General features: G+C 39.9%; 2 protein-coding genes across 2 annotated transcripts; one reads left to right on the plus strand and one right to left on the minus strand.

Annotated features, from left to right (window-relative positions):
* The first annotated feature begins 3,910 nt into the window (after window positions 1-3,910).
* On the plus strand, window positions 3,911-8,637 carry LOC147315752 (uncharacterized). Its single transcript, XM_086258027.1, has 3 exons — window positions 3,911-3,991; window positions 7,773-7,948; window positions 8,040-8,637. The coding sequence occupies exons 1-3, from the start codon at window positions 3,911-3,913 to the stop codon at window positions 8,635-8,637; spliced, it is 855 nt and encodes a 284-aa protein (XP_086114153.1).
* Window positions 8,638-16,399: 7,762 nt separating this feature from the next.
* On the minus strand, window positions 16,400-17,852 carry LOC147315753 (uncharacterized). The gene is made up of 2 exons (XM_086258743.1): window positions 17,644-17,852; window positions 16,400-17,525 (listed from the first exon to the last, which is right to left on the minus strand). The coding sequence occupies exons 1-2, from the start codon at window positions 17,850-17,852 to the stop codon at window positions 17,048-17,050; spliced, it is 687 nt and encodes a 228-aa protein (XP_086114869.1). The 3' UTR covers window positions 16,400-17,047.
* Between the last annotated feature and the right edge of the window lie 5,764 nt (window positions 17,853-23,616).

Raw genomic sequence — 23,616 nt, forward strand, 5'->3', positions numbered from 1 at the left:
CTCGGTCTGATTTTCTGTAGTGGTGTTGTTGGTGTCCACGCTTTTGTTTCTTAAACCAATCAAAAAGAGAATTTCAGTTTAGCAGAGATACAGAGCAGCAGTTACACCATTACTTTAACTTGTATATTTATGTTAGTTCACGAATGATTGGTGTGGAAAGCACATCACATCAGTCGTATACACCGCAACTGCCCTGGAAGCGACCTCCCTCTCTCTTTCAATCACTTTCTCTCTCTCTCACAAACACACACACACAGTCCATTTTGTAATACAGCCTCATAAGGGAGTTTCCTCATAGCTTTTCTAATCTTCAAGTAGAAAAATTAAATGAAAAGCTAATATCGTCTTTACTTACCTCAGGACTGCTCCCAGCTTAACTTGTCAGTAAACTCTGTAATATGTTTTTCAAAGATCTTGAAAGGGGAAGTTCATTGCTTTATCTACACCCCATTTCATCACATTATGCAATTCACAGTCACGTATTTGCATGAAAATCAACCAGCTAGCATTCCTCTCTCTCTGACAAGGTTTTACTTTATGAAAGCATCTAACTGGTTTAATACGAACAACTAAACATGTAACATCAATCAATCGATCAATCAATAAAAACAGTGCAGAAGCATTTTCTCTATCAACAACAGCAAGACACAATAAGACATTTCAGTGTCTGTGCAAACTGAAAGATAAACCTGTTTGTCTTATTGTATTTTTAGTCTTCCTGACAAACTGCTGTGTATAAAGTTCTTGTAGACACAGCACTTTACCCCAAAAATAGATTAGAAACTCTCTAAGCTACATCCTTCCTTTTCTCTGCTTCTTATCTCGCGCGCACTCACACATGTTGGACAGATATTTGTGCAATAAATACACTTAGCTATTAGTGGCTGCTTTGGGTGTCTGATAACCTCAGTCAGTAACGTTCTGTGTTTTTAAAGTTTCAACCTGTGTTACAGAGAAATGAGCTTCCTGCAGCAAAAGGAGTAGTTTAAGTATATTTTTTACTAGTTCTGTGGTATTTCAATCAAATTCTTCTTTTTCATAGTTGGAACATAGTTTAACTACTATTGTATTCCCACACCACATCGTGGTTCACCTTTAGTGGACTTAATACATCATGATTTTATCTCTAAATTGATATTGCAGGAATTTCATTTTATAACAGGTTTCTGGGGGCCTATAGGTATGGGGTTTTTGGGGTTTTTTTTCTGTAGATTTTAATGATTTTTGCAGTTAAATAAGCATTTTCTAGCCCAGTGGTTCCCAAACTTTTTTTGCTGGGCCCCCCTTTGTTTTACATGAAAAATGTTTGCGCATCCCCCGCGCGCACGCACGCACGCACTAACACATCCTCCAACCACACACGCCCATAGTTTGCTCCATTGCGGTTTATTCACACCTCAAAAATTTAGTAAACAAGTAATCTGCAATAACTTACAGGTAGTGATAAAATAAACTACTGACTCTTTTAGGCTACGTCCACACCTACACGGGTGTTTTTGAAAACGCAGCTGTTTCGTCCACATAAACGGCGTTTCGAATCAGCGAAAACTGAGATTTTTCAAAACTCCTTTTTTGCGTTTAGGTGTGGACGAGGAATACAGAGTTCGTCACGCAACGTCAAAGGTATGTGTCTTTTTTCACGTCACGCTGTGCGCTACATTATTGTTCACGTGAGATGAATTGCAGATAGAGACAAAATACTGTTAATCTGACTATCTGCAGGTTTGCATGCAGTAACATGCATTACTGTCCCTCCATTTACAAAGGCATGGGAGTCACGGTGTGATTATTTTACGTGTAGTTGTTTTTTTTTTCTGTGTAATAATATTCAACATTGCTACATTTTTCAAAAAATGCCTCTCTGTGCAAAATAAGTTTAAAAACATAAACAGCTGTGGGATCCTGTTTGTCTGTGATTTGAACCGGGGGACAAATCGTGGCAGGATCAGCCTGATGTTATTTGTATCCTGCTGGCCTTAAAGCGCTTGAATGTGAAATGCCCTTCACCACCTTGTTGAGGCTCTGGACTCAGACGATAACCTTCCGCTGAATACGTAAGGATGTGTCTCAAAAGTGTGTTTAAGAGTTTAAAAAGAGTTTACAAGAGCATTGGAAAGGTTTGTAAGTGTGTGGAGGTTTTTATGGCTTAAAATATATAAAAATAAACGTATGGTTTCTATTCATCTGGACCTGGCATTTTCAGTGCAAGAAACGTATCATAACTGCAGGTTTCCCCAGTTTTATGAAGGGAAGGAACTGCCCTCCCAGCCCATTGTTCATTCAATGGGGTGGTTTGAGTCATTGTGCAAATGTACTGTTTATAAGATTGGGGAAACCTGCAGTCAGCTGAGACTGAAGAAGTCACTTGGATGAGTGATGAAACATTTCTCCCACTGAAAACGCTACGAACAGATGAACAGAATCAACTTTTGGAGAGTATTTGATTGACAAGGTACAACATAAATGCTACAGCAAGGAGGAGTCAGGACGCCAGGTCAGGGGGAGATATCATCACCCCTACCTGAGATTGGGTACATAGCCCCAAGTGCGATAGGAGAAGGATCGTTGAGTGCGAGAGGAACTGACCTGAAAAATAGGATCATGGCCAAGCTTGAAACCTGGATCCCCCGTAGCCGGTTACCAAGATTACGTGAAGTACCCTCAGATGGTCTGCTAGATGATGTTAATGCAGCACTACGGTGAGATCATAGATATATATATATATATAGATAGATATATATAGATAGATAAAGACTGTTAAACTCTGATGTTATCAACAATCTGAAGCAAGTGCTGAATTCACTGGTATAAATAAGAACATAAATTATAATAAAAATGGATTAACAATGAATGCTTTACGGGTTTAAAATTTGGTCGTTAACAATTTAAAGAACAAAAAAAGCTAAATCATAAGTATCATAGATAAATTGTTTACTTTTCCTTTTAGTTTCATGTGACCACTTTGTTGGGTTTAAGAAACACAGATGGAAAGACGAGTTATTGTAAATTAAAGTTAAAGGTGGGCCACATCCTGAAAAAGAAAAACTCTATGTTAAAAATCAACCATCTACTCTGCGCTGTGAGTGTGACGTCATGTCAGTGGGGGTGGGTGCAACTACCACAACTTCCCCGTTCAAGACAAACTCATCATATTACAGATTTTACACTCCGGTTCAACTGAAAGCAGTTCTAAGGTCAGTGAAGGCAATGTTTACAATATTATTATTGTTTGTACTTGAAGAGGAGCATAAGTATGATGAAACAGCCTCATGAGTAGGACAGTCAGTGTTATGCGATTGTACTCATTTCTTTTGTGTTTGCAGTTTGTGCTTCTGGATAAATACAGTGAATGGAAATGTGTGTATTGATAATGCGCTAACTATACCTGATTCTGTCAGTCAGTTCAGTTTTATTTATATAATGGCAATTCACACTGGCTGCCTTAAAGTGCTTCATATAGTCAGAGAAAATCTACACTATTAGAAAGAAACCCCAACAGTCACATATTACTTGACAGAGAGATGCTGACACACCCGAAATGAGTTTTTATATATTTGCTACAAAGAAGCTTCCTTAAATAAGTTAGTTGTTTGATCCTGGAGACAGGAGGAGCCTGCTGCATAATTGTTTTTCTTTTCTTTTCATTTTCAGGGTGTCTTTGAATTCTGCCCTCTGTGGGTTTATCATTTTCATTTCAATCAAAGATGCTATTTTGTTTCCATTGGTGTCCGGTGTGTTATCCAAGTGCTTCTTAAATCTTTTGCACAGTGTCAGTGAGTTTCACAACATTAAAAGAAAACCATTTTCACCACCTGCTATTTCATGGGGGTTTTTTTGTTTGTTTTTCTGTTTTTTTATTCAAAGTCAGTCGAAGATTCTTTCAGAACTCCAGCACACAAAAATGAGAGCGATGTGGAACGTGCTGATATGGATCTTGATCTGCATTTTCCTTTCCACGACCGTACTGTTCTTCTTGTGTGTGTGCCGTGAGGTAAGTAAATATGTCACATCTCTTTATTGAACAGAATAGGATAGAATAGAATGCCTTTATTGTCACTATACAGATGTACAATGAAATACACAGCATCTCCTACTCAGTGCAAATATGTAGGTAGGTGTGTGTGTGTGTGTGTGTGTGTGTGTGTGTGTGTGTGTGTGTGTGTGTGTGTGTGTGTGTGTGTGTGTGGCGGGGGAGATGGGGGTGTACAGTTTCTGCAGCACTATGTACATGTAGACAGTATTTACAGGAAATATATATAAAATCTGCAAATATACAGTCGGTTAAAAAAAGGAAATGAAATGTTTAGTATATACAGTTTGGGTTAATTTACAGTGGTGGTTTATAGAGGGAGTACTTGGAATGGGGCGTGGAACTGTGTTTATTGGTGCATGTGTGAGTTCAGGGTGGTTATGGCTTTTGGGAAGAAACTGTTCTTGAGTTTGTGGGTCTTTGTGCTGATGCACCTGTAGCACTTCCAGGTTGAAAAAGTTAAAACCAGGGTGGGAGCCGTCCTTTGATTTGATATACCTTTATTAGTCCCAGAAGGGGAAATTTCATAAGGCTGCCGACCTATTGCACGCAATGGCCTCCGACCATACATACATACATTACACAAAACATCACATGGGGAAGACAGGTCAGAGAGGTATAACAATGTATACAATCAGCATCGGAAGGGAATAAGTGTCGAAGGCGTTTGGAAAGGGAGGGGGGATGAGTGTGTGCATATCAGTGTATATGTCTGTGTGTGCGTGTCCAGAGTTCAGCTGAGACAGTGTCCTTCACCCTGCTAGGCTAAGTAAACAGTCTTCCAGCCAACCCAGGTGGCCTTGCATGGAATGGGAAGGAACAGACTAAACACAGTCGTTATCAGGGTGTTTTTGTTCGGCTCCAGCCTTGACCGCAGCTGGCACCGAGAGGGTATCCGCATGAAGTGATGGTGCTTTTTACTTCAGTGCGAACAACTCATATGAATTTGTAAGCTGCTCTAACAGTCCAACACTGGTCTCTCAATCTCCCGTTGGAGAGCCGTGAGCTTTCTATGATGTTATCCAAGCTTACGTTCCGTGATGTTGTCATTCTTTTTGCTCAAAGAGCAGGTTCTGAGAACTCACGACCGCAGTGCACTTCCCCAAGATGTGATCGAATTTGCGCTCAAAGGTGTCATTCGAGCTAGCCCCTCCAGATGTAATCCAGTTTTTCACTCAGAGGTCTTGTTCTGAGTATTCACAGCAGCCATAGCCTCTCCAAGATCTTCTCCGTGCTGCACTCAATGAGCCCATTTTGAGAAACTCACGCCTCGTCCCATCATTTCAATCCCAGCAGGCAGCCTTGTGGGGGTTTGAACAGCTGGTTCCGCTTCCTTAATTCTTCGATAAGCCAGGGCCAAGCCAGCTCCAATCAGCCAGAACCCTGTTATCATGGTTCCGAATAGGTAGATATCTTCAGCAGTCAGGCTCACCCGAACCCAGACTTCTCGTTGAGAAGGGGTGTCAATTGCATTCAGAGACCAGTTCATCAAATCCATAATTCTCTTTTAGGTTTTAGAGAACAGACTGTGAGAGACTGTTCAGGGAAAAGTAATACAAAAAACACGAGACTAGACAAGGACATAAGAGCCTAAGCAGGGAAGCTAAGGGAGAGGAGAGGAGAAAAGTGCGACCGCCTTCGTCAAGAGCAGCTTGATGATGCTTGATGATGTTTGTCTCTCTATTGAGGCAGCGGGAGGAATAAATGTCCATCAGGGAGGGGAGAGGTCAGCCGACACTCTGCCTCCTGAAGTCGACTGTGACCTCTTTGGTTTTCTTGGTGTTCACTGCCAGGTTGTTCTCTGAACAGCATGCTGCCAACTTCAGGACTTCCTCTCTGTAGACTGGGCGGTAATCGTTCAGGCTAGTGATGGGAGACTTCTTTGGCACAGGGATGATTGTGGCTGATTTTAGACAGGATGGGATGGCTGCCTGATCTAGTGAGAGGTTGAAGATTCTGGTGAGGATGAGGGTGAGCTGGTAGGCACATGCTCTGAGCACCTTGCCAGGTACTGCATCTGGATCCTTCATGGGGTTCACTTTAGATTTGACACAAGATAAATGTGATCACTCTCGTAACAACTATGTGCGTCTCTTCAGCATGACAGAGTCAACATGTCTGTATTCTATATACAGGGTTTTTTGGTCATAAAAGGTTTTTGTTTTTTTCTGTAATTTTTCACTCATCTGTGTTGCTCCTGCAGAAAAAGTAAAACACTGACACCTGCTGTTCACTGTTTGTAACTGCTTCTGGTAATCTTCCAGTCTATTCTGCCTCTGACCTTCTAAACACTGGAGATCGAATTTTACTTACTTATTGTAGTTGAAATAAAAGTATTAACTCTCTCCCAGTGATGACAGTTTAGCGCTGTCACTTCACAGCAAGAAGGTGCTGGGTAACCCATATCAGCCTGGTTCAAATCTCCCTTTGTTCTCCCTGTTTCTGTTGGACATTCATGTGAGATTAATTTGATATTTTAAATTAGCCATAGTTGAAAATTCATCTTTAAATTATGGTGTGTGTGTGTGTATATATATATATATATATATATATATATATATATATATACATAGCAGCTGGATAGCGTAGTGGTTAGACTACACGCCTTTGGAACATAGCAAAGGTGTACTCTCAGTGGCAAGGGAACAATAAGAGAACAGCACCACCAAGGCTGGAGACGGAGCAATACTGGAAGAGCATATGGGAGAAGGATGCAACCCATAACGGCAATGCTCAGTGGCTAGAGGATCTGAGGGCAGACCACAGCGACCTCCCTGAACAGGGTCCAGTAACCATCACAGTGGCAGATATCCAAGAAAGGGTCTCCAGTATGAAGAGTTGGACAGCACCAGGGCCCGACATGGTTCACGCCTACTGGCTGAAGAAGCTGACTGCACTCCACGAGCGTCTGGCAGCACAAATGAACCAGCTGCTAGTTAACGAGAGACACCCGGAATGGCTAACTGAAGGCCGGATGGTCCTGATCCCCAAGGACCCCAAGAAGGGACCGGTCCCCTCCAACTACCGACCAATAACCTGCCTCAGTACTACATGGAAGCTCCTGTCAGGCATCATATCGGCTAAGATGAACAGGCACATGGGTCAATACATGAGCGGGACACAGAAAGGAATTGGCAAGAATACCAGAGGCGCAAAACACCAGCTACTGGAGGTCAAAAAGGGAGATGCCCCCAAGGGTGGTGGAGAATGACCGAGCTAAGATCCTGTGGGACTTCCAGATACAGACGCACAAAATGGTGGTGGCTAACCAACCGGACATAGTGGTGGTAGACAAACAGAAGAAGACGGCCGTAGTGATCGATGTAGCGGTTCCGAATGACAGCAATATCAGGAAGAAGGAACACGAGAAGCTGGAGAAATACCAAGGGCTCAGAGAAGAGCTCGAGAGGATGTGGAGGGTGAAGGTAACGGTGGTCCCCGTGGTAATCGGAGCACTAGGTGCGGTGACTCCCAAGCTAGGCGAGTGGCTCCAGCAGATCCCGGGAACAACATCGGAGATCTCTGTCCAGAAGAGCGCAGTCCTGGGAACAGCTAAGATACTGCGCAGGACCCTCAAGCTCCCAGGCCTCTGGTAGAGGACCCGAGCTTGAAGGATAAACCGCCCGCAGGGGCGTGCTGGGTGTTTTTTAAAAATTTTTTATTAATCTACACCTGCAATATGTGCAATATGTCAAATTTCTTATTGTATTAATATGGTTTCAATTATTAATATTTCCTGCAGGGTCACAGATATCAGGTTCCTGTCATCTATCACACAAACCTCATCATCTCCGTTCTGATCCATCACAGCATGACATTCTTTTGGAGGATAATAATGCATGATGTCATTGCATGTTTTTTTTACTATTTTGCTGTGACGGCCAATCTTTACTTCAAATCCTGCATTGCTCTGGAAAGGTACCTCTCTGTCTTTCAGTGTGTTCACTTTCATGTCTCTGAACATTATCTTTTACTCTGAAGCATCATTTGTTTCTCTTTTGTGTTGCAGGTATTGTTTCATCGCCTGCCCACTGTTGGACTGCCTCAGACAAACTGAGGGTTCTGTGCTGGTCTGTGTTCTGGTCTGGGTCCTTTGTAGTGTTAGTGTTGCTCTTGCTGTATTTTCATATGAATTTGTACGTTTAATTATTTATGCCGCCCTCCCTGCCCCCCTGTTCATCTTCTGTCTCGCTGGGACACTTAAAGCTCTGCCTGCTGCCACCTCAGTGCCCACTGAAGAAAAACGAAGAACTGTAGGAACCTTGGTTCTGTTGCTGCTTAATTACTTTCTCATAAACCTTCCTGCAGTCACTCTGTTAACTTTGAACTTTGAGAGACGCTTCCCTGTAAAAACTATTGATTTTATCATTATGATCTTGTTTCTTTTTAGTTCATTGTTGGACTTCATTCTGTGTATTTTCATGCGTAAAGGACCCATTGACAGGCTGCTGGCACGTCTGTGCTGCTGCAGTATGGAGAGAAACAACACAGGAGATGTGACTGATGTTAGCACAGACAGGTCAGATCATGTAGTCAGAGATGAGGGGAAAGAGGAAACAGGGTCACACGACAGGAGAGATGATGAGGAGTTAGCAAGAGTGAGATAAGTAAACACCATCCTTTCCAAATATTTTTAGCTGTCCCCTCAGACTGTCAATCACCTAAAATCCTGTTCTTTGCACCAACTGGGAGTAACAGGAAATATTGTTTGCTCGAGTAGTTGAATGTTGTAAACGAAAATGTACAAATTATTTTGTAATTTCTTCTAAATAGCATGAAGGTGGTGCAGTGATTATGTCACCTCACAACAGGAAGTATGGGGCCATTTATTACATTCTTTCCCTGTCCTGTCCGACAGTGTAGCAGTCAGAATTGTCTGCAGGAGAAAAAGAACTAAACTGTCATGAACCGGGCCGCACGGCCATGACAAAAAACCCAGACATGGATAGGAATGTCTTCCAAGAGATATTTTTTAAATAAATAAAGCAGAAAAGAAAACGCACTGTCTAAAAAGAAAAACTGTGGTGTGTGTAGTCAGTACCATCAGTAGTGTAAGCGAGTGGATGGGTGGAGCGTGTGCATGTAATTCTGTTAAAAGCAAAGTTCAAAGCCCCCCCCCCCAAAAAAAACTGCCCTAAAGGATTTTTATATAGAGTCCTGGCACACTGGCCCAGGTCTTGCCAGTGACACTGATCCTAACTCCACCTCCGCCTCTCCAACGCCTGCAAATGAGACACACTTTGCTATAGTGGTTCACTTGATAGTCAAATTAAAACTGTATTAGGAATTTTTATTTTAGGTTATTATAACCAAAAGAGACAAGGGCCTGGGACAGAAAAGAAAAAAGAAAGAAAGTAATGATTGGGAGAAAGTTAACAGCAGGGGAGAGAGAGAAAGAGAGGAGAAGAAGAGGAACAGAGGGAGAAAAACAGTGATGACTAAAAGAAGAAGAAAAAAGCAGAAAGACCACAGCATGATCTCCATGAACGGTTCTCCTCTTTGACTTCCTCCTGCAGACCAAAACATGCAGTTCGATATATTTGTGATGCTAAACTGCCTGTAGGTGTGAAGACTGTCCAGGATGTCATATGACAGCTGGGATCAACTCCAGTCACCACCAAGAAAAGATTGATGGAGTTTCATCTGAAGACATCTTAAACTCAAATATTAATCATCTAAAGAGCTCTTGAAACATTTTTATTTTGTATCATTACAGTCATTAATTTATATAAATATCATATTTAGTTTTTATTTTATCCTTTACATTTTTTTGAAAGGACACTTTAAGTGTTGCACAAATTGAATTTTCAGTTACAGTAGAATTTGAATTTCCTCTGATTCAGTTATGACAGTGTGTAATGTATTATTAATAATATTGTTGTTAAATGTTGACGTGGTTGTGTTTAGGTTGTGTGTGTTTTTTAAGTTCAAAAAAGTCTTTGGTGTTTTGCAAGCTGGTTAAATTTCTTTGAAGCCGCATTGGTGAAACTAAAAAAATATCTTGAAAAGAAAACAATTTGTTTTTTAACTGTTTGCAATTACAAGAATTTAATCTAAAGACCAACAGGCCATCATTTCACTGGTTTCATAAAGATGTCAGACAGCATAAAAATCAATAAGAAGACGACTAATCTGTTGGTGTGATCAGTGACTGCAGGAAAACCTACATTGATGCATTTATGACTGTATCCTAAGACTTTAAACTATCAACCCGTTACAGAACCATATAGTAGTGTCTTGTGTCTGTTTAGGATCCTAGTCAGTGTTTTATGTAATTAATAAAACTTCTAATTTCTAAATTTAACTTGAAGCCAATGAAGGGAAACAAGAAAACTCGTGTGAGCAGAGGGTAGTTTTTGTTAGTGGTTTAGCTGCTTAATAAGAGAACATTTATACTCCTGTGCTAAATCTACATCAGTATACCTTAATTCAATTCAATTTTCAATTCAATTTTATTTATATAGCGCCAAATCACAACAAAAGTCGCCTCAAGGCGCTTCATAGATACAGAGAAAAACCCAACAATCATATGACCCCCTATGAGCAAGCACTTTGGCGACAGTGGGAAGGAAAAACTCCCTTTTAACAGGAAGAAACCTCCGGCAGAACCAGGCTCAGGGAGGGGCGGCCATCTGCTGCGACCGGTTGGGGTGAGAGAAGGAAGACAGGATAAAGACATGCTGTGGAAGAGAGACAGAGGTTAATAACAGATATGATTCAATGCAGAGAGGTCTATTAATACATAGTGAGTGAGAAAGGTGACTGGAAAGGAAAAACTCAATGCATCATGGGAATCCCCCGGCAGCCTACATCTATTGCAGCATAACAAAGGGAGGATTCAGGGTCACCTGGTCCAGCCCTAACTATATGCTTTAGAAAAAAGGAAAGTTTTAAGCCTAATCTTGAAAGTAGAGATAGTGTCTGTCTCCCGAATCCAAACTGGAAGCTGGTTCCACAGAAGAGGGGCCTGAAAACTGAAGGCTCTCCCTCCCATTCTACTTTTAAATACTCTAGGAACAACAAGTAGGCCTGCAGAGCGAGAGCGGAGCGCTCTAATAGGGTGATATGGTACTACAAGGTCATTAAGATAAGATGGGGCCTGATTATTTAAGACCTTGTATGTGAGGAGCAGGATTTTGAATTCAATTCTGGATTTAACAGGAAGCCAATGAAGGGAAGCCAAAACAGGAGAAATATGCTCTCTCTTTCTAGTCCCTGTCAGGACTCTTGCTGCAGCATTTTGGATTAGCTGAAGGCTTTTCAGTGAGTTTTTTGGACATCCTGATAATAATGAATTACAGTAGTCCAGCCTGGAAGTAATAAATGCATGAACTAGTTTTTCAGCGTCACTCTGAGACAGGATATTTCTAATTTTAGAGATGTTGCGCAAATGGAAGAAAGCAGTCTTACATATTTGTTTAATATGTGCGTTGAAGGACATGTCCTGGTCAAAAATGACTCCAAGGTTCCTCACAGCGTTACTGGAGGCCAAGGTAATGCCATCCAGAGTAAGAATCTGATTAGATACCATATTTCTAAGATTTTCAGGGCCGAGTACAATAACCTCAGTTTTATCTGAATTAAGAAGCAGAAAGTTAGCGGCCATCCAGGTCTTTATGTCTTTAAGACATTCCTGCAGTTTAACTAATTGGTGTGTGTTATCTGGCTTCATGGACAGATAGAGCTGGGTGTCATCTGCATAGCAGTGAAAATGTATGCTATGTCTTCTAATGATACTGCCTAAGGGAAGCATGTATAATGTAAACAGAATTGGTCCTAGCACTGAACCCTGTGGAACTCCATAATTAACCTCAGTGTGTGAAGAGGACTCTCCATTTACATGCACATTACATGCACATCTAACATTTAACTGCAAATCCCTCTGAAATGCTGTGATGAAGCCTTTGGTTTTAACCTGACATGCACCTGTTTGTTTACCCTTCAAAACTATTAGCATAGAATAGAATAGAATAGAATAGAATAAACCTTTATTATCCCACTGATAAGAAATTTCAGTGTTACACAGCTCTTATAGCAAAGGGAATATAAAATATAAAAGGAAGACACAAGGTGGTCCTATATACATTCGCAACTGGAGCTCATATATACAGAAATATGCATAGAAAAAAATGGTATGGAAATATGTATAAGATATTCAGAGCTATGTATAAAATGTTATTGTAATTGGCCTTTTGAGTAATGGATTCCTCCTATACTTTAATGCTAGAGTTTTTCCTTTTAGACAGTAACAGTCATTGCATATGAGGAATAAAAAGCATAGTCTCAGTTAGGGCTGGGCCATATCATACGGCATATGTTATATCGTTACCACAAATTTTCAAATAATCGTGATAAATATTTTTGGTCATATTGCCCTGCCCTAGTCTCAGTATACTGACTCACAGATATCAGCAAAATGTCAGTGGGAGAATGATGAAACTACTGCGATTCATCAGAACTGAGTAGTTTGAGGTTCTTTGTTTTTCTTTTTTTTCTCAGAATCAGAATCAGAATACTTTATTGATCCTTAAGGAAATTATGTGGGTTACAGCAAAATGTTTCACTGATATTGCTGTGTTTGTTGGGGAGAAAACTTACAAACATACAGTACAGCACTTCAGAGTCATACTGCTAGCGATTAAAGGTGCCTGAACACATTCTCTATTCCAGTCTTTCTCAAACGGTGGCATGCGTACCACTACTGGTATTTGGGCTCTCTCTGGTGATACGCAGGAAATCTCCAATCAACTAATATACCATTGGGGAGGTATGCAAAGACGATACAAGAGTTCCCGAGGCTTTTCTGGGAGCCGGAGTAAAACAAGAAAACATGTCCCCGAGCTTGAATCCTCTATGAAGAGCAGCCTTTCCTCATTGCCATTGGTCGCGGCCACTACAGAGCGTTGGCGGGCTCGTTTCCCTGGGGCTTAAAACTGCAAAGCTGATGGTAAGAACACTGTCCTTTTCTGTGGTGCCCCGATCCCAGCCACTATGAGTCTGAGGCTCGGTGGGGGCGCGGGAGATACTGTCAGTGAGTCGCGAACTATGGCCCGGATCTCAAAGCTCCTGGTAGCCAGGAGAATGCGATCCATTTCTTCTGCGAGAGGGTGGTAATCCTTTGCAGCCAGCAGCAGGGAGTTGACGAGGTCAACCTTGCACCAGCAACTGTCGGAGGAAGACATGAGCGAAGCGGAATCCACCATCATCTGTTCCTAGCAAGGACAGCGTGCTCTCCATGAGCTCGAGAGCGGTACCATCACCCAGGCCCAAAAGAGAGAGGAGTTTCACGAGACACTCTACTGCTGTAGCACTGTTCTATTGAGAGCAGTGTATTTCCCTTGGCTGGGGGGAAGGAGGGTCATCACATGGCTGGTGGACAGCGGATCCAGCAAGTTACTGTAGGGTTACTGTCTGAAGTTGGTCTAGCTGGTATATTTAATGATGTTCTGTGTGGTGGCTAGCTACACAGCTATAGTTAGCATAATATAAACACAGTGAAGCTGGAGGATGAACGCTAACTTTTTTTCCACTCGATAAAGGTTTATGTGAAAAAAACAATTGCAAGTACAAGTGTTGAATTTTGAGGAGAAATTTATTTTGAGCGAAGAAAAGTTAAATTTGAGCGAACAAAATTAATTGCTGCGTGTAAAAAATTTATTTCAGTGTTTGCTATTATCCATATACACACACAGTCCGGTCTTTAAGTCTGACGTCATTAGCCATGTGTGGGCCCAAACTCCACTGCAGATCCCTAAGTCAAATGATTACTGCAGCATTACTGAGAGTTGAAAAACTGTATAAATTTTCATCTGTAATAAAATGATCACTGTGGCTGCTCTACTAGGTGTAACAGTTAAGTTTGACATCCAGGCATCCATGAAAACAGAATTTATTATATTTAATGGAGTTAGAAGTTAGCAGGGCGCTAGCTTCCATCTAAATATAATATATATACCATGGTCTGACTTAGGGATTTCTGAAAAAAATTAAAATGTACAGCTCTGCTATCTGCTACCTCCTATCACTTCCAACATAAATGAAGATAGGAAAGTAAATAGCAGTGACGTTCATAGGGTTACTGAAGTTGGCAGACAATGATCACTGACTGTTTTTAGGGGCTTGTTCAGATTAAATAGAACAAGATACACAGCATTAAAACATGTTAAAAACATAATTTTTGCACGCAGCAATGAATTTCCTTCATTCAAATCTAGATTTTCTTCATTTGAAATAAATTATACAGCTGATACAGCTCTGGGGAAGAAACTATGTTTCAGTCTGTTCTGAAGTACCTGTCTGATGGAAATAGCTTGAGCAGATGACTCAGTTTGTCTGGTCGTCTATACACAGCAAGTGTTGTAGAGAAGACCCAGAGATGCTCACTGTGCATCACTGGTGTTTTGTGCTGTTTCCACTACATGTTGGAGTGCCTTTTTGTCACCTTTGGTGCAGCTGACATGTTGATTGTGAGCATGTTTTCTATTGTGCATCTGTTGATGAGCAGTTTGAGGGGATTTAGGCTGTCTTTAGCCTCCTTAGGAAGTAAAGGTGTTGTTGTGCCTTAACAGCAGGTCTGTAGGTATTGTCATCTCTTTGAGTGGCTGAGCCAGAGCCCTGAATTAAACTTGATTGAATATCTCTGGAGAGATCTGAACATTGCTGTGCCCTCACACTAGTTTCGACATGACGGAGCTTTCAATTAAATTTTCAGTTCAGTTTTATTTATATTGCACCAAATCACAACAGCAGTAGGCTCAAGGTGTTTAATATTGTAAAGCAAAGACTCTAGCAAGCACTTGGTGACAATGGGATGGAAAACCCTGTTATAAAATTCCTATATAACAGAAAAAACAAAATAGTAGCAGAACAGGCTCAGGAACGGGCAGTGGCTGTCTACATCTGCAGTCCTATTCCTCGTCATGTACATGTCTTTGTATTCTTTCTCTTATCCCCCAGTCTGTCACGTATCCATGTCTGCTATGTCCCAGTGTCCCTCTGTTCCTTGTTTCGTCATCTTCTGATGGCTGTGTTCTTCCTCAAGAGTGTTTCCCGTGTTCAGGATTATTTACTCTCGACCAGGATTCCTGGCATTTTGAGAGGGGCCAGCAATAAATCTGTTTTTTTTTTTATTCAACCTTTGTGCTTTTGGAGTCCTGAGTTTGGTTCCCAAACTTGCTCCTCACTAAGGAATTAAGAACACACTAGGTAACGAGAGGATGGCAGTAGGTGGGAACTGTTGGTGGAACAAGCTGGAGACAGCCACAGTTACATAACTGAGGGAAATGAAAGAGCAAAACACAAAGATGAGACTTGGACAGAGTGGACATGAAGGGAACAAAGGGAACAATGACACAGAACTCTGGAATGTAAGCTTCAGTCCACCTTTTTAGTACACATAATGTTCAGAATTAAGAGTAATTTATTCACTCCAAACTGGGAAATTGTTTTGTTACAGACCCTGTTCTTTAATTCAAACTTTTTAAGTTTGATTCTAGTAGTAGCCTTACTATAGTAGCAATATTCTGGTTATGTTATGGTCCAGAGTCTGTGGACTTGGTGTTTATGCTTGAGTGTATTAATATTCTGTTGGGTTGTTTGTGATTATCCCTAGTGCTTTGTGTCCTCTGTGCTCTTCTGTTCCACGTTTCAAGTTCCTATGTTCTGTCTCCCCAGTCTGTGTTAAGTTTGCGTGTTTAGAGGTTTGGTGTTTTTTAAGGTTTGTTTCTCTTGTCAATGTTTCTAGTTTTGCTTCCCCTTTTCGTCCCATTAATCCCAGCCTTGTCTCCCTCCTGTCTTCCATTCCCTGATTGCCCTGTGTGTATTTAAGCCCTGTGTTTTTTCGTGTGCATTGCTGGTTTGTCTGTGTTATTTCCCTGCATCATCATCCCTGCGCCTCCATTTAAGGTTTCAGTTTTGTTTGGTTAATTTTTCACAGTTTAAGTTATCCTTTCATTTTGTTTTGTTTCATGCCCATTATGTTCCTGTTTGTATCACCTAACATATTAATAAAGCTCGCCCACATCAGAAGCTGCCTGCATCTTGGGTCCTACTTTCAATCTCCACTCGTCTGCCACTGCAGACATGACAATTTCAAAGATTAAATGATACTGGAAAGGTAGTTACTATCATACCATGACCCTCTGAACTCATCATTTATGAAAACCTGATTAAAATAAATGTTCAAATGTTTCAATATTTATATCCCAATTTAGAGTGAAATGAAATACAACCACTGTGTTGGGATGCATGGAAAAGCTCCATTACTGTTATTGTTATTATTAGGTGACTTATACAGCACTTAAAAAAACCTTGATATCCATGTACATCACAGCAGCAAATAGACAAACATAACTCATTTTTGTACCTTTTAATAAATATGTTTGTATGAATAAAAAGCATACATGAAGGTCATGTAAAAATGTATTGGACAAGGATCATGTTATAATGTGCCACATTGTCAGTACAGAAAACTAAGCCACATTTCTTTACAGGATTTTAGAACTCTTTATCTTCTCTTACCATGTGACCATGAATTTAGATAAAGTAGTAAAAGATGTATTCAAATTATTGTTTGTAGCTGACACAAATATTTACTTGCTGTTCAGGGGGGGGGATCTAAAGGAGCTACTGGATTTGGTCAAGTCACAAATGTGCAAAATGAAAAAAAAAAGGGTTTGACAGAAACAAACTATCATAAAAGTAAAACTAAAATTATGTAGAGATTGTAAAAGATTCTTGAATCAAATTCAGAAATTGTAAAAGAAATTGTGCAGATATGTATAGATGCTGTGGACATTTAAAGATTTAATGAAATAAGCCAAAAATATCATATAAAACATATACATGACATTTCCATCAACTGTTTACACACTCTGTGTTTGCATTCCTCTGTGTGTTTATGTGCACATAGTCCATCTTTATTTTTAAATTTCTCTGCATCTGTCCCATCACATGTTCCCCTCTTCATTCTCACTTTGTTTTTGCCAACACAAGCCCACCTGTTTCTGCTAAAATCAGTTAAACTGGTGATCTGCTGCTAACATCTGCTGCAGTGTTGTTCATACTGCAGCAGCACAGACATGACAGCAAACTGTCAACAGGTCCTTTCTGCATGAAACAAAATAGCATCAAGTCCACAAAAGGACTGAGCAGGATCATGGCCAAACTTACATTTCTGACAAAAGATAATAGAATTACTGCAGGCAAGACCAACACAAAGTAATTCAGGTGCAACAGAAACAAAGTTCCTATAATTCTTCGTTTTTCCTCAGCAGGAACTGAGGTGGCAGCAGGCAGAGCTTTGAGGGTCCCAGCTAAACAAAGAATGAACAGAGGGGCAGGGTAGAAGGTAAAAACAAAAATGCGTTCATGTTGGTGTAGTAATATTATAACAGAGATAGTGATAACACACACGGTCCAGATCAGAACAGAGACCAAAATAGAACCTTTAGTTTGTCTTATGAAGTTCAACATTGGACAGGTGACGAAAAAATACCTGCAACACAAAACAGTATTCTGATTGATGCGGTAGACAATAGTTTGACTGTAAGGATGCTTCAAGTCACAATAAAATGTAGTATACTTGCATTGAAAGATATATGAAAGATAAATACCTTTCCAGAACAATGCAGGTTTTGAAGTTGAGACTAGTTGTAACACCGAAGAAGACAAACACTGCAGAGACACCGGTGGGCTGATGATGGTCTTCCAGTTTAGCCAGCCAAAGAACTGGAGCACAGAGCTGGATTAGATTGGAAACCAGGATGTATATGTAATAGGGGGCAGGGCCTGGATCCCTTCGTCTCTGCAGAAAATATGACATTTACAATATTAAGCCATTTTTTATATAACTATATATTTTGCCTTACTGTATTCAGTGTCTAGTGTCTCTGCAAAGGAAAGTGGACCAAGAGTCCTTTTTACCTTGATAAATAAAATTTTTTGTTCCAAAGGCTTTTTTATATTTCCCCCTTCCTACTCATTAATAAGGACATATAACTAAACACTATATAAGGTTTAAGGATTTAAAGGTTACTGTCCAGGGCTGTGTGCAGCAGGCAGGAATGGAGGACCCAAAATGCAGACTCCAGGAGGCAAACTGTAAACTAAAAAAACAGCTTTCTTGCTGAACACCTGAAAAACCAACACTATCTAAACTGGGAATACAAATAAAGTAAAATAGACAGGCAGGCTAGCAGACAGAACACAAGGTGGAACTAAATAATAGAAACCTTAAATCAAAGAATATCGATAACCAAATCATAACCACTGGCTCAACAGACCTTTAAAACTAAATCGAGAATGTGTTGGGTAGGTTCTTTTATTTTCAACAAAGCCAACTGAGTCTAATAATACAGCGGTCCCCAACCCCCGGGCCTCAGACCGGTACCGGGCCACGAGAGTTGAGGCTCAGGTGTGAAATGTATAGTTTTCAGGGTTTTTATCGGTTTTCAGCGTTATTTTGTTATCGTTTTTATCGTTAACTCGGTTTTCCTGGGTCTTTTCACGTGTGTTATGAATAAATCTTTTTTTCGGTACCGGTACTAGTTTTATTATGTTGTATTTATCCGCGACACCTTAAAGGCCGGTCCATGTAAATATTGTCAGGCATAAACCGGTCCGTGGCGCAAAAAAGGTTGGGGACCGCTGTAATAATAGATTAAATGCCATGTTGAGGCTGTCATTTTTAGCATCTACATCAGTGGTGGGCAGCTCCAAGCCTCAATAGCCAGTGTCCTGCATCAAGATGTGTTTTTGATCCAACACAGCTGATTTAAATAGATAAATTACCTCCTCAACATGTCCTGACGTTCTCCAGAGGCCTGGTAATGAACTAATCATTTGATTCAGGTGTGTTGACCCAAGGTGAGATCTAAAACGTGGAGGATACCGGCCCTTGAGGCTTGCAGTTGCCCAGCCCTGATCTACATAAATGTTAAAATCACCCACAATAAAATAATTATTGTGGGTCATTGACTGCAACTCTGGATAGAATCAGAGCTAATGAGGCTGCACCAAATATCTTACACAATGAGCAGGAAAGTGAGGGAAGGGCAGCTGAAGAGCACATGCTGCTAGTGAGTTGGCTACAAGCTAAGCTAAGCTAAAGACACAGTGAGTGAATACTGTGAATATAATTCATGAGTGAATCAACAGAGCATGCTTGGCTAAAGCACATAAAGACTGGACTATGAAATGAGACATTATCAAAGTTTTTAATTAAACAGACAAGATACACAAAAACACAACTGTGTGTTGCAACAGGAACAGGAAGTCAGTGCCACCCCAAGGAAAAAGCCAGTGATGCAGATGCATCAGCTTTCTTTTCCCCCAGACAACCTTGTCTGATTTTATTGTCATTCTAGGTCTGCTAGACTTTGTAGTATTTGTAATGATTTCTAGTAATGATGGGTTACAGCCAAGGTAGGCAACATTAATTTATGTTTAAACTCATGATTCTGATTACATTCACTCACTATAGTGTCTAGGGGTTTGGGAATCCTTATGTGTGCAATAGCTCTTTATATCTTGCTAAATGCGGTTGGCTAAATCCAAAAAGCACAGTGAATACTTAACTAGCAGGACAGGTTAGTTGATTTGTTAAATCTTCAAATACTGATAGAGATGGACGTAATTGCATACATACATACAAACATACCGCACAGCACATACAATAGATGATCAGTAAGGTCAAAGGAAGGCAGACACAGACGTCAATCCACATTATCACTTCAACAGGCTCCATCTGTGTTCACTCTTCAGTGATGGAGATGCTATAAATAAATTGTCCATTATTTATCTTATAAAATAAATAAGACTAAAAAAGGGACAAAGTTAGTACTGCTCTTGAGCAGAGGTGAAATTAGAGATACAAATGTCTTGATGCATGCGCAATCATCCAGGTAATGGAATCGCAAAAAGTTGATTCTGTTCATCTGGACGTAACGTTCTTAGTGGGAGAAGCATTTCATCACTCATCCAAGTGACTTCTCCATGAATAGATACAAATGTTTGGAGAATGGTTTATTAAACCAAAAGTTAGTCATTAGAGTTGAATGTTAGCCATCTGTACTTGCGTGTAACAGAGGATAAAATAAACCTTAATATCTTCGTAGATCAAACATTGCATCAAAACCATTTCTAGTGAGATGAAAATATCAGTTACTGATATTCCTCTGGCAGAGGCCGACTGTATGACAGACATGACAACATGAACTTGACAACATCAGACACACAGACATGAAACACATGAAGGGTAAGGGAGACTTCACAGGGGTTGAAAACAAAAGGGAAACTAATAAGTAAATGAACTTAGATAAGCTAACGAACTTAAACAACCATAACATGAAAATAAATGAAAACTCAAAACGCTGGGTCAAAAGACCCAGGATCGTGACAGTTCCTTAATTTCAGTAGGATATCTGATGACACAGACTTGTCCTGATTATGAAACACTTTCCTTATTAATGTTTTCCTCTTCAAATAGAAAAAATATGCATATGAAAGGAAAAAAAATCACATTTACTTGCCTCAGGACTGCTTATAGTTGAACCACTGTATACAATCTGCTGATTGTATACAGCAGATTGTATACAGCTTCCTTGTTCCTGTTTTGAACAAGGAAGCTGGCGCAACATAATTTACACTCCACCCTCCACTTAAATACATTCGCTTTCAGACTGGAGCGACGTTTATCTTTAAAGAATAGACAGTTTTTTATTTTCAGGGTCTAGTGCCCTTTATTCATGTTTAAAACTATTTCCAAGAGCCCTGGATCCAGCCTTGAGCTGGCCTCTGTGGCCTAACTATGATAATGTTTTTATAATATAATTATAATTTTGAAAACAAATTTTCAAAAAATGTTTCCTAATACTTTTTATAAAATACACATCATATTGTATTTAATAAGACGTGCAACTATCAACTGAGACAATAAATTCATTAGGAATGTGTTTACTGAGGCTAAACTGGGTCAAACTAGGTCATAAAGGAATTTATTCATGATCAGACTACTCTTTGAAACCAGGAAAGTCTGTTGACCCTTACATGGAATACAAGTTAATTTACTTTCATATTAGTTAGATAAACTCCTGTCTTTTATATACAGTCAATAATCACAGTCTTCAGTGCTGCAATCGGCCAGTTTGTTCTGAGCTAAGTGCTCTCAAAGCAAAATGGAATTTTTTAAAAAAGGAAACTTTTATTTAGGTGAAGTAGAAGAATTCTATGAAACTTCAGAAACAGGGAGCAAACAGCAGAATTTAAAAGTAGAAAGCCTTCCAGACACACAAGGCACCATAAACAAAACTGACAGAAGACAAATGACGAGTATGACTATTGCCGAGTTTCAGATACCTCAAAGTCTGAACACCGAACTTGGGAGTAATGTAATTCCTGAGTTTAAAGTTCTTTACATCCCAGTAGTTAAGTTGAAAAAAAGTAAGAGACAAGGTAGAGCTATTCAGGTATCACTAGAAATACAACATAGTACTTTTCTTTTTGCGCTTAAAAATGCAGCTGCAACACATCCATGAATGGAGCCTGCTGGTACTCTGTGTGGCTTATTTAACAAATCACAAATACACAAAAGGGCAGCATAGATTTAAAAAGAAAAATTACAGTTTTACTGTTATTTATATTGGATTGTTATTAGTTAGTATAAAATCCAAATAGAAGGGGCCTTCCAGATTCAAATTCAGATTGGGAACTCAGAAATTTGGACTTTTGACTCATGCAGGAACACACCATGAAGATGCAGAGAAAAGTCATTAGGGTAGAGGAGAGACATGCGGGCAATAAGACACAGCTGAGACAAATTATCTTCTTTGACAACTAGACAGGTGGAAGTGAGACTTAAGGCAGGGCACAAAAGACACATTAGTATCAATATAAGACATGAAGCAATAGAATAGTAAAGGTCCTAACATGGAAATGAAGATTTTGCAAGAAAATTACAAGAATATACTAAAATATGCAACAAAAACATGAAGATTTAAATCTAACTGTAATCACTAACCGAAAGGGGAGGCAAGTCGCCCCCCTCGTCCCCAGATTCTGGATTTTCAGAACATTGCTTGAAGCAGGAACTATCTGGATCACACAGGAAACACAGAGGCACTAAACAGGACTCTGTTTTCAATAACAAATATGATGGCATTAAAGTCTATAGAAAGGTATTGACCTTTCAGGTATAATTCTTTATTTAACTCCACAAAAAAGGCAAACCATAGTATAATTGACTCATGCATCATTCATATTCACACTTTCAAAATGAAAATAAATGTAAATAACGAGTTTTGAACTAGCAAAGGTGCTACAAGTGTAGTTAAACTTTTAGTTTAGATCACTACATCCTCCTACTTTTTCTCAGAAAAGGCTTACTCACTGGGGCTTTCGACTACTTCAACCACTAAAGACTAAATTTACTTGTGGTTTATTACTCACCACAAGTATTTCTATTTCTAACACACACAGCTGAGTGGAAATTTACTTCTCTCTAAAGGGTTGAGGGATAAAAGAAAAAACATCTCAATTGCTAAATATTCAAAAGCATAGACACCACTGCACAGAGGAACAGAGGGATAGATAAATATATCCTGCTGATGCTTAGTAATAGTCAGAGTTTAGTTGGGAATACGTCATGGCTTTGGTGTAAAACAAACAAACAAACAAACAAAAAATACATTAATTCATCCAGCCTTGTCCTGTAGCCTTGTATGCTTTGGGTTTTCAGTACGGGAAAGTACCACAAATGTGCAAACATGTCTGCATGGGCTAGCAACTAACCCTGGAATGAACATAAATTCTCCATGTTCCCCAACAGTCCAGGACACAGCACCTTCTTCCTGTATTTACTTTTGTTGCTCCTGCTGCAGACGCATCTGACCAATAAGTAGACTGAACCATCTCACATGGTTTGTTGTTAGCTTTTTGGTTAGCTTGGTGTCACTTAGAATTTTATCTTTGTGAAAACAAATCAAACCACTGAAAAAAAGCTACAAGTTTACGGGTGTCAACTGACTTGGACCAGAGTAAAAAAAAAAATGTCTGTAAAAAGGCCAATAAATCATGTCATTGTTACTACATCAATATGTTGTATACAATTGATAATAGGGGTTGGGTCTATCCAGTAGACATACGATTTTACAAAAGGAAAGGTAAAATTTAAATCTTAAACTTTATAACAAAATGCATTTGTAATTCTAATGTTTAACTATGCAAAAAATTACCACACGCATAATTTGATTCTTGTATATTTTATATTCATGTTTCATGACACGTACAATACTCTTTTAATGACAAAGTTGTATTTTTACTCAGTTGTATATAGCATTTGTATTCTATTTTTATCCTATTGTGTATATATTCTTTTATTCTATTGTATATAGTCCATCCATCTTCATCCGCTTTATCCGGGGCCGGGTCGCAGGGGCAGCAGCCTAAGCAGAGAAACCCAGAACCTCCCTCTCCCCAGCCACCTCCTCCAGCTTATCCGGGAAGGCCAAGGCCAAGAGATATAATCTCTCCAGTGTGTCCTGGGTCTGCCCTGGGGCCTCCTCCCGGTGGGACACCTCGCCCAGGAGGCA

This window comes from Aulonocara sp. 'chitande type north' Nkhata Bay, linkage group LG13 (assembly GCF_057382095.1).
Source record: "Aulonocara sp. 'chitande type north' Nkhata Bay isolate Kocher_YH1m ecotype deep benthic linkage group LG13, A_spYH_male_GT1.1, whole genome shotgun sequence".
Classification (NCBI taxonomy): Eukaryota; Metazoa; Chordata; class Actinopteri; order Cichliformes; family Cichlidae; genus Aulonocara; species Aulonocara sp. 'chitande type north' Nkhata Bay.